The sequence below is a fragment of the Panulirus ornatus genome, chromosome 5 (assembly GCF_036320965.1).
Source record: "Panulirus ornatus isolate Po-2019 chromosome 5, ASM3632096v1, whole genome shotgun sequence".
Taxonomy (NCBI): Eukaryota; Metazoa; Arthropoda; class Malacostraca; order Decapoda; family Palinuridae; genus Panulirus; species Panulirus ornatus.
This window is the reverse complement of record NC_092228.1, coordinates 14,978,307-14,992,609: the sequence shown is the minus strand read 5'-3', so window position 1 is coordinate 14,992,609 and position 14,303 is coordinate 14,978,307. Positions and strand designations below refer to the sequence as shown.

Below are 14,303 nucleotides of genomic sequence, written 5' to 3'. Positions count from 1 at the left end.
TGACACAATTTATTAGTTATTGTTAAGCGATCATTTTCTTACACTTATTCACACAGAGTAGAGAATGAGCAAAAAACAGTGAGTAATGCACATAAGTCTGCCGGTGATAATGGTTTGTAACACTGGCGCCAATAGAGTGCCAGAGTGAGGTCTGGTGTGAAATTTTCCACTTGTAACGTCATAGTTACAGCTCAAAATTTTGGATTTTGGTGCATTTCGAATTTCAGATTGTCGGATTAGGGATGCTCAACCGGTACCAGGGAGTGTATGCAAGAGTGCTGATTGATAGAGTGATGGGGGTGACTAAATGCAAAATAGGAGCAAGGGTGTTTTAGGAGTTATGGGATGTGTAATCATAATTTTATGGTGAAAATGACTATGGAAAAGTATCTAGTGAAAGGTAAGAAGGTGTATGAAGCTTTTATGGATATGGAGAACGCTTATGACAAAGTGGATTGGAATGCTTTATAGGATGGTATGAAAGCTTTCTGAAGAGTAGCAAATGGATGTTTAAGAGTAGGTGAATGCAAGTGAAAGTAAACATTGTTTGAAAGGAAAAAGAAATTTTTTTTATAAAAACCCAATAGAGGGAAAGAAGAAATGCGTCATAGCTATTGGAGAAGGACTAGAAGAGAAAATTTAAGTATTTATGAGTTATCTTGGGTAAGTTTGTTTATATGGAAAGAGATATGGGAAAGGGAGAGAGCAGTACAGGGTGGGAGAGTCATGGGTTCCTTAATAGAATAATGAAGCTTAGAGGTGCAAGTATAGAAGTGAAGAAAGGATTAAGGGACAGCACTGTCCCCCAGCCTTGACCTGTGCAACCGAAACATGGACATGGAATGAGTCACAAAGGTCAGGAATCCATATGGTATGACTAGATGGAATGAATTGTGAAGCACTAGGGAGGGTGAAATGTAATACTTTGAGGTGGTTTGAGAATGTGAAAAGAATTCAAGACAGGGAGTTTATATGATGAGAGTATGGTAGTACAATTAAAAGGGTTGGTGTGAGAAAAAAACAAGCTGTGACATGGAGAAATATAGTGGAAGAGTACTGGAGGGAGAGAATTGGTAGAACAATGTGTGGAATGGTGTATGCAACAGGGATAAGAGGAAACTCTTCTGCCTTGGCCACCCCCTTAATGGGAATTCCTGGAGTAAATGGGTGTCAGATATATAGATAAAGATAGTATATGGGAAGGTTATTACAGATAAATAACTTTCTGATATATTTATTTAGTTCCTCTAGGAATTACAAGCTTTTTATGAAAGTTTTGAATCATTCTGATATTGATTACAGAAAACCTGTACCTTTAATACAATATTCTGGCAGATGCCAGAGTACAAAATTAAAAATCACTTAGAGTCAACAAAACAACCAATGAACTGAGTAAAGATTGCACAAAGTTACATTTTCCTAAAAACTCTACAACATATTCAGTTAATTGACATTTATGCCTTGTTTGTTGTCTTCCCTGTGGTTTTTGCTGTAGTGAGTAATATGCAGTATGTTCTTTGATAACAGAATACTGCCATGGGAATAATCTAAAGAACTCCATCTACAACTAAACCTTTTTGATAACATTCCATTAAAGTTCCAGTTTGAAGTACCACTGATATTTCATGGATTTGAAAGAAACATATATGGACCCCTCAGAGTTAGTGGAAGTGATTTAGATTGGGGAGTGTGATTTGGAGAGTAACGCTTTACTTTAAAAAAGGGGGAGGGGTGGGATAGTAAAAGTTAGTGAAACACCTCTAGAAATCAGTAGAACATATAAAAACCTTATCTAGCTTCTCCTAACAACCTATTTTTTACTTTATTTCTGATGTTATTTGTTTCAATTCATTTGATAGGTTTGTAAACTGAATATGTCTGCTGTGTGCGTTGCCTTTACTGTTGGTATTTTCCTCCTTCCAGTAAGCATAAAATTAAACTTAGTCTTGGAATACCTACAGGGGAGCTATTGCTTCACAGTTACCAAAGAGAATATTAAGCAGAAAAAGGTGAGAAAAGATTCACTTTATCTGTTCCCCTGACTTCTTTCTCCTTTTAAAAATGTTACTCAGGATACCAAACTATTAAATTCATACACTAACCTTCCTTCCTACAACAATATGCAAGCAACTGACATGGCAGGAGGAAGATGACAGCACTGTCATTAGTATATTTTGACTATACAGTGTTAGTGAAGTAAAGTTAGATGATGTTAAGTTCTATTGGTTTCAACAAGTTTTCACTTTCTCTACTCGATATTTTCCCTGATAATCACAACCCTCCCCAATATTACTTATTCATTATTTGTAGGAAAAACTAATGCTTCCTATCACCCCCAGTCCAAATAACTTCCATTAAGTATAGAGAGGCCAAAGTCATAAATTGTTTTTATGTTACCCCTAAGCTGGAACTTAATATGTGTACAGAAAGAATTTTTCAGTCAGATTCTCATTGCTATATTCATGAAAATCACTGTTTTTAGCAGCGAAGAGAAATGAGTAAGAACACCGTTCATTTATTTTTTTTTTTACTAAGCAACAGTCATCATCCAAAACACATGAGAAACTCCTTTACAAGGAAAAAGTATTTATACAGTAGTATGATTTATTAGCATCAGATCATAATAATTTTCCCAACTTCTCATATTGAAAGACTACTAATTTTTGGGGTATAAAGTTAATGCTAATTTACAGTATCTCATGGTTTTAGCATTTCATAGTGTATGATGTGAACCAAGAGTCAAGTGATCTTTTATCTTTTGTTCTGGCATTTCCAAAGTGCTCAACTCAACAGAAAATTTATAACTGGGAAAGGAAAATCTTTTTACATCAGCTTAAAAAAATTTTTACTGATGACTTGCACTATACGACACATTGAGCATTACATTAATACTAATGTTTTTGCAGTGTAATTCCAAAATACATCATTTCTTGTAGTGCTGTGAAAAACAAAATTTTATCAATTTTTTCGCAACATAATTCGTAAATATATCATTTCCTGTAGTACAGTGAAAAACACATAATTGTACTTTCCATTCGGACATTATCATGGAAGTACATTCACAAGGATATGTACATGCAATATGGCCTAGTCCAGACTTCACAAATGTTGATGTTTTATCTGACACCATGAATTATGCCATCACTTCTGTCAGAAGCTTGCCACCTTAAAAACTTAGTTAAAAATGGCAGGACTGGTGTAATATGTACAGTACATTATTGAGGCTGGAAAGTTACTTATTTACTTTGTTTACAATAACGTGGTAGGTCTGGTAAAACTGCCATTAGGGAGAAGCCATGCAGATGTAGCACTGACAGTCCCATAAGAGTAATTACATGTGTTTTTATGTTGAGAAAGGAATTCTGTTGCAATGGGTGGTGCAGTCCTCATATACTCAGGAAGGTATTAGATTACTACTAAGTGGAGCCAGCACTTTGGCTATTCTGGAAGTGAAAGGTGTGCAAGTGAAATAATAAAGTAAGATTCAAGTCAATAGAAGAGACATGTTTGAAGGAACCGAGAGACTGTATATACTTGTTCCAATCCAAGTAACATGTTAATGAAAATTGAATTAAGGAAACCACTATTGCAGTTTCAGTGCATTACACATGACAGCCAGAGAATGTCTGTGAGCAGTTGTGGCCTTTCTTTGTCTGTTCTTCATGCTACCTCACTAATGCAGAAAACAGCAAGTACGAAATATATGTGAGAATCAGGAAGCAGAATTTGATTAAATGAATTTATGGAATAATTCGAACAACAAACAGTGACAAAGGAGAATGCATGTTAGGAGGAAAGAGAATGGGACTAATACAGGAGAGGATAATGAACATGTGTATACAAGTTTGGTTCAAAGCCAACATGAAGACTACAGTTACCAAATTTGTTGGCAAGTTTAGATATTTGGATAAGCACTACCTATAACAGTCTTTCCTGAGATGTTGGAGGTCCAAGTCTGGATACTAAACTTTTTACCAGCCAGTTTGACAGGGCAGTTGGCATTTGGCTTGGCCAGGAAGCACAGAGTGTAGAGAGCTATCTCCAGTTCAGGTGTTGTACCAACGAAGATTGATCCCACAGGCTTAGGTTTGTTTAACCAGTTGAAGCGTAACTTGATGACCTTGCCCTACCAGGGTAGAGAAAAAATTACTTACTGAAACTTTGCACATTTCCAAAATGTCTCCTTAAATTTATGTCAATTTACTGATAAGAGGTTGTGACAGAAGTGTTAGTTACATATTATTAATAATACCATCACGACAAAAACAAAATTTTTTTAATGTATGATGTAGATATAATATAATGTATATATATATATATATTCTTTCTTTCTTTCAAACTATTCGCCATTTCCCGCGTTAGCAAGGTAGTGTTAAGAACAGAGAACTGGGCCTTTGAGGGAATATCCTCACCTGGCCCCCTTCTCTGTTTCTTCTTTTGGAAAATTAAAAAAAAATAATGAGAGGGGAGGATTTCCAGCCCCCTGCTCCCTCCAATTTTAGTCTCCTTCTACGACACGCAGGGAATACGTGGGAAGTATTCTTTCTCCCCTATCCCCAGGGATAATATATATATATATATATGGAAAGAGGGGCAAGTATGAAGTCTGTTGTGGATGAGAGAGCTTGGGAAGTGAGTCAGTTGTTGTTCGCTGATGATACAGCGCTGGTGGCTGATTCATGTGAGAAACTGCAGAAGCTGGTGACTGAGTCTGGTAAAGTGTGTGAAAGAAGAAAGTTAAGAGTAAATGTGAATAAGAGCAAGGTTATTAGGTACAGTAGGGTTGAGGGTCAAGTCAATTGGGAGGTAAGTTTAAATGGAGAAAAACTGGAGGAAGTAAAGTGTTTTAGATATCTGGGAGTGGATCTGGCAGTGGATGGAACCATGGAAGCGGAAGTGAATCATAGGGTGGGGGAGGAGGCGAAAATTCTGGGAGCCTTGAAGAATGTGTGGAAGTCGAGAACATTATCTTGGAAAGCAAAAATGGGTATGTTTGAAGGAATAGTGGTTCCAACAATGTTGTATGGTTGTGAGGCGTGGGCTATGGATAGAGTTGTGCGGAGAAGGGTGGATGTGCTGGGAATGAGATGTTTGAGGACAATGTGTGGTGTGAGGTGGTTTGATTGAGTAAGTAATGTACGGGTAAGAGAGATGTGTGGAAATAAAAAGAGCATGGTTGAGAGAGCAGAAGAGGGTGTTTTGAAATGGTTTGGGCACATGGAGAGAATGAGTGAGGAAAGATTGACCAAGAGGATATATGTGTCGGAAGTGGAGGGAACGAGGAGAAGTGGGAGACCAAATTGGAGGTGGAAAGATGGAGTGAAAAAGATTTTGAGTGATCGGGGCTTGAACATGCAGGAGGGTGAAAGGTGGGCAAGGGATAGAGTGAATTGGATCGATGTGGTATACCGGGGTTGACGAGCTGTCAATGGATTGAATCAGGGCATGTGAAGTGTCTGGGGTAAACCATGGAAAGTTGTGTGGGGCCTGGATGTGGAAAGGGAGCTGTGATTTCGGGCATTATTGCATGACAGCTGGAGACTGAGTGTGAGCGAATAGGGCCTTTGTTGTCTTTTCCTGGCGCTGCCTCGCGCACATGAGGAGGGAGGGGGATGTTATATATATTTTATTATTTATTTATTTTGCTTTGTCGCTGTCTCCCACGACAAAGTTTCATAATTCTCGTAATTAAATTTGTAATTTTACATTGATTCGATCTGGTCTAAGATTTAAGGAAAACATCATATATGATTTTTAGTTATAGTTGTTATAATATGTCATACAGGAAATAATCTACGAAAGTAACTGACCATAAACATTTATATTGACCCTTTAGTCTGATATCACCTGAAGTGTTCCAAGTTGGGATTCATCTGATACCATACTTTAGTTGACCAACTGATTACCAAACAAGCATTTCTTTAGATAAACTCAGATTTTGAGACTTATTGACAAATGTAATGTTAGTCTTGAAATTTTGGTTGAAACAATCTATATAAAAATCTTTGTGGATGTTTACCACATGGCAAAGATATTTGTCTGTGGATATTAAAAGGTTAAGGATTAATAATTATATGATTACTCATGTAGAGAATATGTAGATACTTAAAAAGAAAAATATATTAATCAGTTTCAAATTATATTACACACAGTAAGCATAGGTTTAAAGCTTTACATTATATTAAGCACAGCTAGTATAGGTTTAAAGGCAAATAATGACTATGCAATTTCTTATGAATATGAAATGTCATGAAATGGAGTAGAAAATCATTTATGACTGAATCTTCTTGAATATTTGGGTAGAAAACCCTATTTACCATAACGATAGAGATATTTTGCTTACTTTTCCATTAAGGTCCACAACCCTCATGTAACCCATGTAGTTCAGATCTCCCTCCAATTCTTCTTTCCTGAAGTTAAGCCAGTTGTGAAAGCCTGAGACTTTCCCTCCCTTCAGCTCCCCAATAAACACGTGCTCATATCCGGATGATCCTAACTTTCCTCCTTTTCGACTGTATAAGGTGAACCATATATCCTCCAGTGTTTGACGTAGTCCATGTGAGATCAGATCTGTAGAGAGTGATGAGTGATAGTAATTATCCTACACTTACATTTTACCTATTACATTTTACCTAAGATTTATTACACACAGGCTATATAAATTTAATTAGATAGCTTATGAACCCTGGGACCCCTTTGAGGGGGTCCTGCAGTTTTGAGGCTGCATTTCATATGGAATCGGATAAATGTGCTCACTTGCAGTGAGGTATCATTAATGATCCTATAGTCCTTTCTACTGTGCTCAGACACTTAATTTCCAACACATTCACCCTGTTGTGTACTATGTTATCTGGGGCCCACTCTTTGCATCCATACAACACCAACAAGACTACTATGCAGCATCCTTGAAAGCGACTTCCTTCTCGTGGTAACAATTGCATCCATTCCTGGTGCTACCCCGCCCCACAGGGAACAGCTTTGCTACCCCCTGCTTCAGCAAGGTAGAGCCAGGAAAACAGACAGAAAAAGGCCACATTTGTTCACACTCAGTCTCTCGCTGTCATGTGTAGTTCACTGAAACCACAGCTCCCCATCCACATCCAGTCCCCACAGATCTTTTCATGGTTTACCTTAGATGTTTTACTTGCCCTGGTTCAGTCCACTGACAGCACGTCGACCCTGGTATACCACATCATTCCAATTCACTCTATTCCTTGCATGCCCTCACCCTCCTGTATGTTCAGGCCCCGATTGCTCAATATCTTTTTCACTCCATCCTTCCACTTCCAATTTGGCTTGCTGCTTCTCCTAGTTCCCTCCACCTCTGACACATATATCATCTTTGTCAATATTTCCTCACTCATTCTCTCCATATGTCCAAACCATTTCAACATACCTTCTGCTCTCTCAACTACACTCTTTTTATTTCCACACATCTCCCTTACCCTTTAATTTCTTAGTTGATCAAACCACCATCCGTATTGTCCTCAAAAAATTTCATTTCCAACACATCCACCCTCAAGCATACAATCCTATCTATAGCCCATGCCTTGCAACTGTATTACATTGTTGGAATTACTATTCCTTCAAACATACCCATTTTTGCTCTGAGAAAACATTCTCTCCTTCCACACATTTTTCATCGCTACTAGAACCTTCGCCCCCTCCCCCACCCTGAGACTCGCTTCTGCTTCCATGGTCCCATCTGCTGCTAAGTCCACTCCCAGATATTTAAAACACCTCACTTCCTCCAATTTTTCTCCATGCAAACTTACTTCCCAATTATCTTGTCCCTCAACCCTACTGAACCTAATAACTCGCCCTGACTCAATAATTAGCTTTTGCAATTTCTCACTTGGAGTCTGCCACCAGCACCATGTCATCACAAATCAGCAAGTGAATTACCTCTCAAGCTCTCCCACTCTTGATGAGCTGTAGGTCTGCACTTTTTCCCAAGACCCTGGCATTCACCTCACTCACTATCCCATCCATAAACAAATTAAACAGCCATGGTGAATCTCAGACCCCTGTTGCAGACCTACCTTCACCTGAAACCACTTCTCTTCCAACCCACACAAATGCTTTACTCTCTTAATTACAACTTCTCACTGATTCTAGTGGCTTCTAGCACCTTCCATGTAGCATCCTCTTTCTATCACAAATTTTTCATTGCAAAATTCTGATCCACACCTCTTCTACTCATTCAGATGCTCTATGCATGCCATCAACCTCTAATCATCACTCTCCCATACAACTTAACAGGTACACTCTACAAACTTATGATTATGGGGTTGCATACCCAACCTGTAAGTTTAGATTATCAGTATACATGATTTTTGTTTGATTATGGTTATGAACTTTGTATGATACAGCACAATCTTACTCTTTTCTTGGAGGAATCCTTCTAGCCTTTGCATGAGAGGAGTTTGCATGAGAGCATCAAGGAATCTGTTTTCCTCAGTTTGTTCAGAAGCACTTCTTACTTCAGACCTGCCTACATCAGGATAATAGTTGTCAAGGAGCTGCTTCATGAGTCTCACTGTGTCCTTGTTGAGTGCTGAACGGGGCACCGACTCAAATAATCTGTAAATTGTTAGAATATAAACTTCTTGATCACCATATCCTTGAGTCACAGAAAATTATGAAATAGTGTTTCTATATTATGAAATATGGTATGCATCTCCTTCAGAATGCAAAAACTCAGCTACTTCAAAGAAAACTTCATAAAACAACAACAGTGGCAACATCATACGGGTTGTTGGCCGAGTCTTGGGTTGATTTGGCTGAGGTTTTTCCCTGCTCTCTAATGGTTGGCTGGTTGATGCCTGTGTCCAGTGACAGCAGTTCCTCTGTCAGTTGCCACAATTCATTTTTGGACAAACTACTTGGGTTGCTGCTTTGTCCTCCCCTTCCACTCCCTCTTGACCTGTTGTTCCCTCTTGACCTTCTGCTTTCTCCTGCTGCTAAGGAAAATGGTATTAATTGTATTCCTCTAAAGGGACATACCAGGGCCATTTGAGTTTCTTGTATATATTCATTATTTCAGTATATGTTTTGTCAGTTTCTCCTCTCTCTTATTAAAGGAAATTATATCCAAACCACTGCAATGCATTAACAACTGTGATTACCGAACATTCAATTCATAGCTTAACACAGATGGAATGGAGTGAAAAAGATTTTGAGAGATTGAGGCCTGAACATACATGAGGGTGAAAGGCATGCAAGGAATAGAGTGAACTGGAACGATGTGGTATACCTGGGTCGCCATGCTGTCAATGGATTGAACCAGGGACTGTGAAGTGTCTGGGGTAAACCATGGAAAGGTCTGTGGGGCCTGGATGTGGAAAGGGAGCTGTGGTTTCGGTGCATTACACATGACAGCTAGAGACTGAGTGTGTGAACGAATGTGGCCTTTTTTTGTCTGTTCCTGGAGCGGCCTCGCTGATGGTAGTGGTGGGGATGCTATTTTGTGTGTGGTAGGGTAGCAACAGGAATGGATGAAGGCAGCAAGTATGGATATGTACATGTGTATATATGTATATGTCTGTCTGTGTATATATATATATATATATATATATATATATATATATATATATATATATATATATATATATATATTTTTTTTATACTTTGTCGCCCAACCCCCCCCATACACATGTATATACATACATCCACACACGTAAATATACACACCTACACAGCTTTCCATGTTTTACCCCAAATGCTTCACATGCCTTGATTCAATCCACTGACAGCACGTCAACCCCGGTATACCACATCGCTCCAATTCACTCTATTCCTTGCCCTCCTTTCACCCTCCTGCATGTTCAGGCCCCGATCACACAAAATCTTTTTCACTCCATCTTTCCACCTCCAATTTGGTCTCCCTCTTCTCCTCGTTCCCTCCACCTCCGACACATATATACTCTTGGTCAATCTTTCCTCACTCATTCTCTCCATGTGCCCAAACCACTTCAAAACACCCTCTTCTGCTCTCTCAACCACGCTCTTTTTATTTCCACACATCTCTCTTACCCTTACGTTACTCACTCGATCAAACCACCTCACACCACACATTGTCCTCAAACATCTCATTTCCAGCACATCCATCCTCCTGCGCACAACTCTATCCATAGCCCACGCCTCGCAACCATACAACATTGTTGGAACCACTATTCCTTCAAACATACCCATTTTTGCTTTCCGAGATAATGTTCTCAACTTCCACACATTCTTCAAGGCCCCCAGAATTTTCGCCCCCTCCCCCACCCTATGATCCACTTCCGCTTCCATGGTTCCATCCGCTGCCAGATCCACTCCCAGATATCTAAAACACTTCACTTCCTCCAGTTTTTCTCCATTCAAACTCACCTCCCAATTGACTTGACCCTCAACCCTACTGTACCTAATAACCTTGCTCTTATTCACATTTACTCTTAACTTTCTTCTTCCACACACTTTACCGAACTCAGTCACCAGCTTCTGCAGTTTCTCACATGAATCAGCCACCAGCGCTGTATCATCAGTGAACAACAACTGACTCACTTCCCAAGCTCTCTCATCCCCAACAGACTTCATACTTGCCCCTCTTTCCAAAACTCTTGCATTTACCTCCCTAACAACCCCATCCATAAACAAATTAAACAACCATGGAGACATCACACACTCCTGCCGCAAACCTACATTCACTGAGAACCAATCACTTTCCTCTCTTCCTACACATACACATGCCTTACATCCTCGATAAAAACTTTTCACTGCTTCTAACAACTTTCCTCCCACACCATATATTCTTAATACCTTCCACAGAGCATCTCTATCAACTCTATCATATGCCTTCTCCAGATCCATAAATGCTACATACAAATCCATTTGCTTTTCTAAGTATTTCTCACATACATTCTTCAAAGCAAACACCTGATCCACACATCCTCTACCACTTCTGAAACCACACTGCTCTTCCCCAATCTGATGCTCTGTACATGCCTTCACCCTCTCAATCAATACCCTCCCATATAATTTACCAGGAATACTCAACAAACTTATACCTCTGTAATTTGAGCACTCACTCTTATCCCTTTGCCTTTGTACAATGGCACTATGCAAGCATTCCGCCAATCCTCAGGCACCTCACCATGAGTCATACATACATTAAATAACCTTACCAACCAGTCAACAATACAGTCACCCCTTTTTTAATAAATTCCACTGCAATACCATCCAAACCTGCTGCCTTGCCGGCTTTCATCTTCTGCAAAGCTTTCACTACCTCTTCTCTGTTTACCAAATCATTTTCCCTAACCCTCTCACTTTGCACACCACCTCGACCAAAACACCCTATATCTGCCACTCTATCATCAAACACATTCAACAAACCTTCAAAATACTCACTCCATCTCCTTCTCACATCACCACTACTTGTTATCACCTCCCCATTTGCGCCCTTCACTGAAGTTCCCATTTGCTCCCTTGTCTTACGCACTTTATTTACCTCCTTCCAGAACATCTTTTTATTCTCCCTAAAATATAATGATACTCTCTCACCCCAACTCTCATTTGCCCTTTTTTTCACCTCTTGCACCTTTCTCTTGACCTCCTGTCTCTTTCTTTTATACATCTCCCACTCAATTGCATTTTTTCCCTGCAAAAATCGTCCAAATGCCTCTCTCTTCTCTTTCACTAATACGCTTACTTCTTCATCCCACCACTCACTACCCTTTCTAATCAACCCACCTCCCACTCTTCTCATGCCACAAGCATCTTTTGCGCAATCCATCACTGATTCCCTAAATACATCCCATTCCTCCCCTGGGGATAGGGGATTAAGAGTACTTCCCACGTATTCCCTGCGTGTCGTAGAAGGCGACTAAAATGGGAGGGAGCGGGGGGCTGGAACTCCTCCCCTCTCGTTTTTTTTTTTTTTCATTTTCCAAAAGAAGGAACAGAGAATTGGGCCAGGTGAGGGTATTCCCTCAAAGGCCCAGTCCTCTGTTCTTAACGCTACCTCGCTAATGCGGGAAATGGCGAATAGTTTGAAAGAAAAGAAAATATATATATATCCCTGGGGATAGGGGATTAAGAATACTTCCCACGTATTCCCTGCGTGTCGTAGAAGGTGACTAAAAGGGGAGGGAGCGGGGGGCTGGAAATCCTCCCCTCTCGTTTTTTTTTTTCATTTTCCAAAAGAAGGAACAGAGGGGGCCAGGTGAGGATATTCCAAAAAAGGCCCAGTCCTCTGTTCTTAACGCTACCTCGCTAACGCGGGAAATGGCGAATAGTTTAAAAGAAAAGAAAAGAAATATATATATATATATATATATATATATATATATATATATATATATATATAAAGTCAGGGGTTAGTGAGAGGACAAGAGCAAGGGAAGGAGTAGCAATACTCCTGAAACAGGAGTTGTGGGAGTATGTGATAGAGTGTAAGAAAGTAAATTCTCGATTAATATGGGTAAAACTGAAAGTTGATGGAGAGAGGTGGGTGATTATTGGTGCATATGCACCTGGGCATGAGAAGAAAGATCAAGAGAGGCAAGTGTTTTGGGAGCAGCTGAATGAGTGTGTTAGTGGTTTTGATGCACGAGACCGGGTTATAGTGATGGGTGATTTGAATGCAAAGGTGAGTAATGTGGCAGTTGAGGGAATAATTGGTATACATGGGGTGTTCAGTGTTGTAAATGGAAATGGTGAAGAGCTTGTAGATTTATGTGCTGAAAAAGGACTGATGATTGGGAATACCTGGTTTAAAAAGCGAGATATACATAAGTATACTTATGTAAGTAGGAGAGATGGCCAGAGAGCGTTATTGGATTACGTGTTAATTGACAGGCGTGCGAAAGAGAGACTTTTGGATGTTAATGTGCTGAGAGGTGCAACTGGAGGGATGTCTGATCATTATCTTGTGGAGGCTAAGGCGAAGATTTGTATGGGTTTTCAGAAAAGAAGAGTGAATGTTGGGGTGAAGAGGGTGGTGAGAGTAAGTGAGCTTGAGAAGGAGACCTGTGTGAGGAAGTACCAGGAGAGACTGAGTACAGAATGGAAAAAGGTGAGAACAATGGAAGTAAGGGGAGTGGGGGAGGAATGGGATGTATTTAGGGAATCAGTGATGGATTGCGCAAAAGATGCTTGTGGCATGAGAAGAGTGGGAGGTGGGTTGATTAGAAAGGGTAGTGAGTGGTGGGATGAAGAAGTAAGAGTATTAGTGAAAGAGAAGAGAGAGGCATTTGGACGATTTTTGCAGGGAAAAAATGCAATTGAGTGGGAGATGTATAAAAGAAAGAGACAGGAGGTCAAGAGAAAGGTGCAAGAGGTGAAAAAGAGGGCAAATGAGAGTTGGGGTGAGAGAGTATCATTAAATTTTAGGGAGAATAAAAAGATGTTCTGGAAGGAGGTAAATAAAGTGCGTAAGACAAGGGAGCAAATGGGAACTTCAGTGAAGGGCGCAAATGGGGAGGTGATAACAAGTAGTGGTGATGTGAGAAGGAGATGGAGTGAGTATTTTGAAGGTTTGTTGAATGTGTTTGATGATAGAGTGGCAGATATAGGGTGTTTTGGTCGAGGTGGTGTGCAAAGTGAGAGGGTTAGGGAAAATGATTTGGTAAACAGAGAAGAGGTAGTGAAAGCTTTGCGGAAGATGAAAGCCGGCAAGGCAGCAGGTTTGGATGGTATTGCAGTGGAATTTATTAAAAAAGGGGGTGACTGTATTGTTGACTGGTTGGTAAGGTTATTTAATGTATGTATGACTCATGGTGAGGTGCCTGAGGATTGGCAGAATGCGTGCATAGTGCCATTGTACAAAGGCAAAGGGGATAAGAGTGAGTGCTCAAATTACAGAGGTATAAGTTTGTTGAGTATTCCTGGTAAATTATATGGGAGGGTATTGATTGAGAGGGTGAAGGCATGTACAGAACATATATATATATATATATATATATATATATATATATATATATATATATATATATATATATATATATATTTTTTTTTTTTTTTTTTTTTCATACTATTCGCCATTTCCCGCATTAGCGAGGTAGCGCTAAGAACAGAGGACTGGGCCTTTGAGGGAATATCCTCACCTGGCCCCCTTCTCTGTTCCTTCTTTTGGAAAAAAAAAAAAAAAAAAAAAACGAGAGGGGAGGATTTCCAGCCCCCCGCTCCCTTCCCTTTTAGTCGCCTTCTACGACACGCAGGGAATACGTGGGAAGTATTCTTTCTCCCCTATCCCCAGGGATAAATATATATATATATATATATATATATATATTTATTTTATTTTTTTTTTTTTGCTGTCT

The 14,303-nt window shown here is 39.7% G+C and overlaps 1 protein-coding gene across 7 annotated transcripts in view; it reads right to left on the bottom strand.

Annotated features, from left to right (window-relative positions):
• Positions 1-1,218: 1,218 nt before the first annotated feature.
• LOC139748588 (endoribonuclease Arlr-like) overlaps positions 1,219-14,303 on the bottom strand; it is a 45,435-nt gene continuing 32,350 nt past the window's right edge. For 3 of the 7 annotated variants that reach the window (XM_071661694.1, XM_071661697.1, XM_071661692.1), the window contains 4 exons: positions 8,753-8,963; positions 8,384-8,583; positions 6,344-6,570; positions 1,219-4,126 (listed from right to left, as the gene is read on the bottom strand). In XM_071661694.1, the coding sequence (XP_071517795.1) occupies positions 3,896-4,126; positions 6,344-6,570; positions 8,384-8,583; positions 8,753-8,963 (869 nt within the window). In that variant the 3' untranslated portion in view covers positions 1,219-3,895. The remainder of the gene's footprint in view (positions 4,127-6,343; positions 6,571-8,383; positions 8,584-8,752; positions 8,964-14,303) is intronic. The other 4 variants (XM_071661695.1, XM_071661693.1, XM_071661698.1 and 1 more) reach the window with 2 other exon arrangements.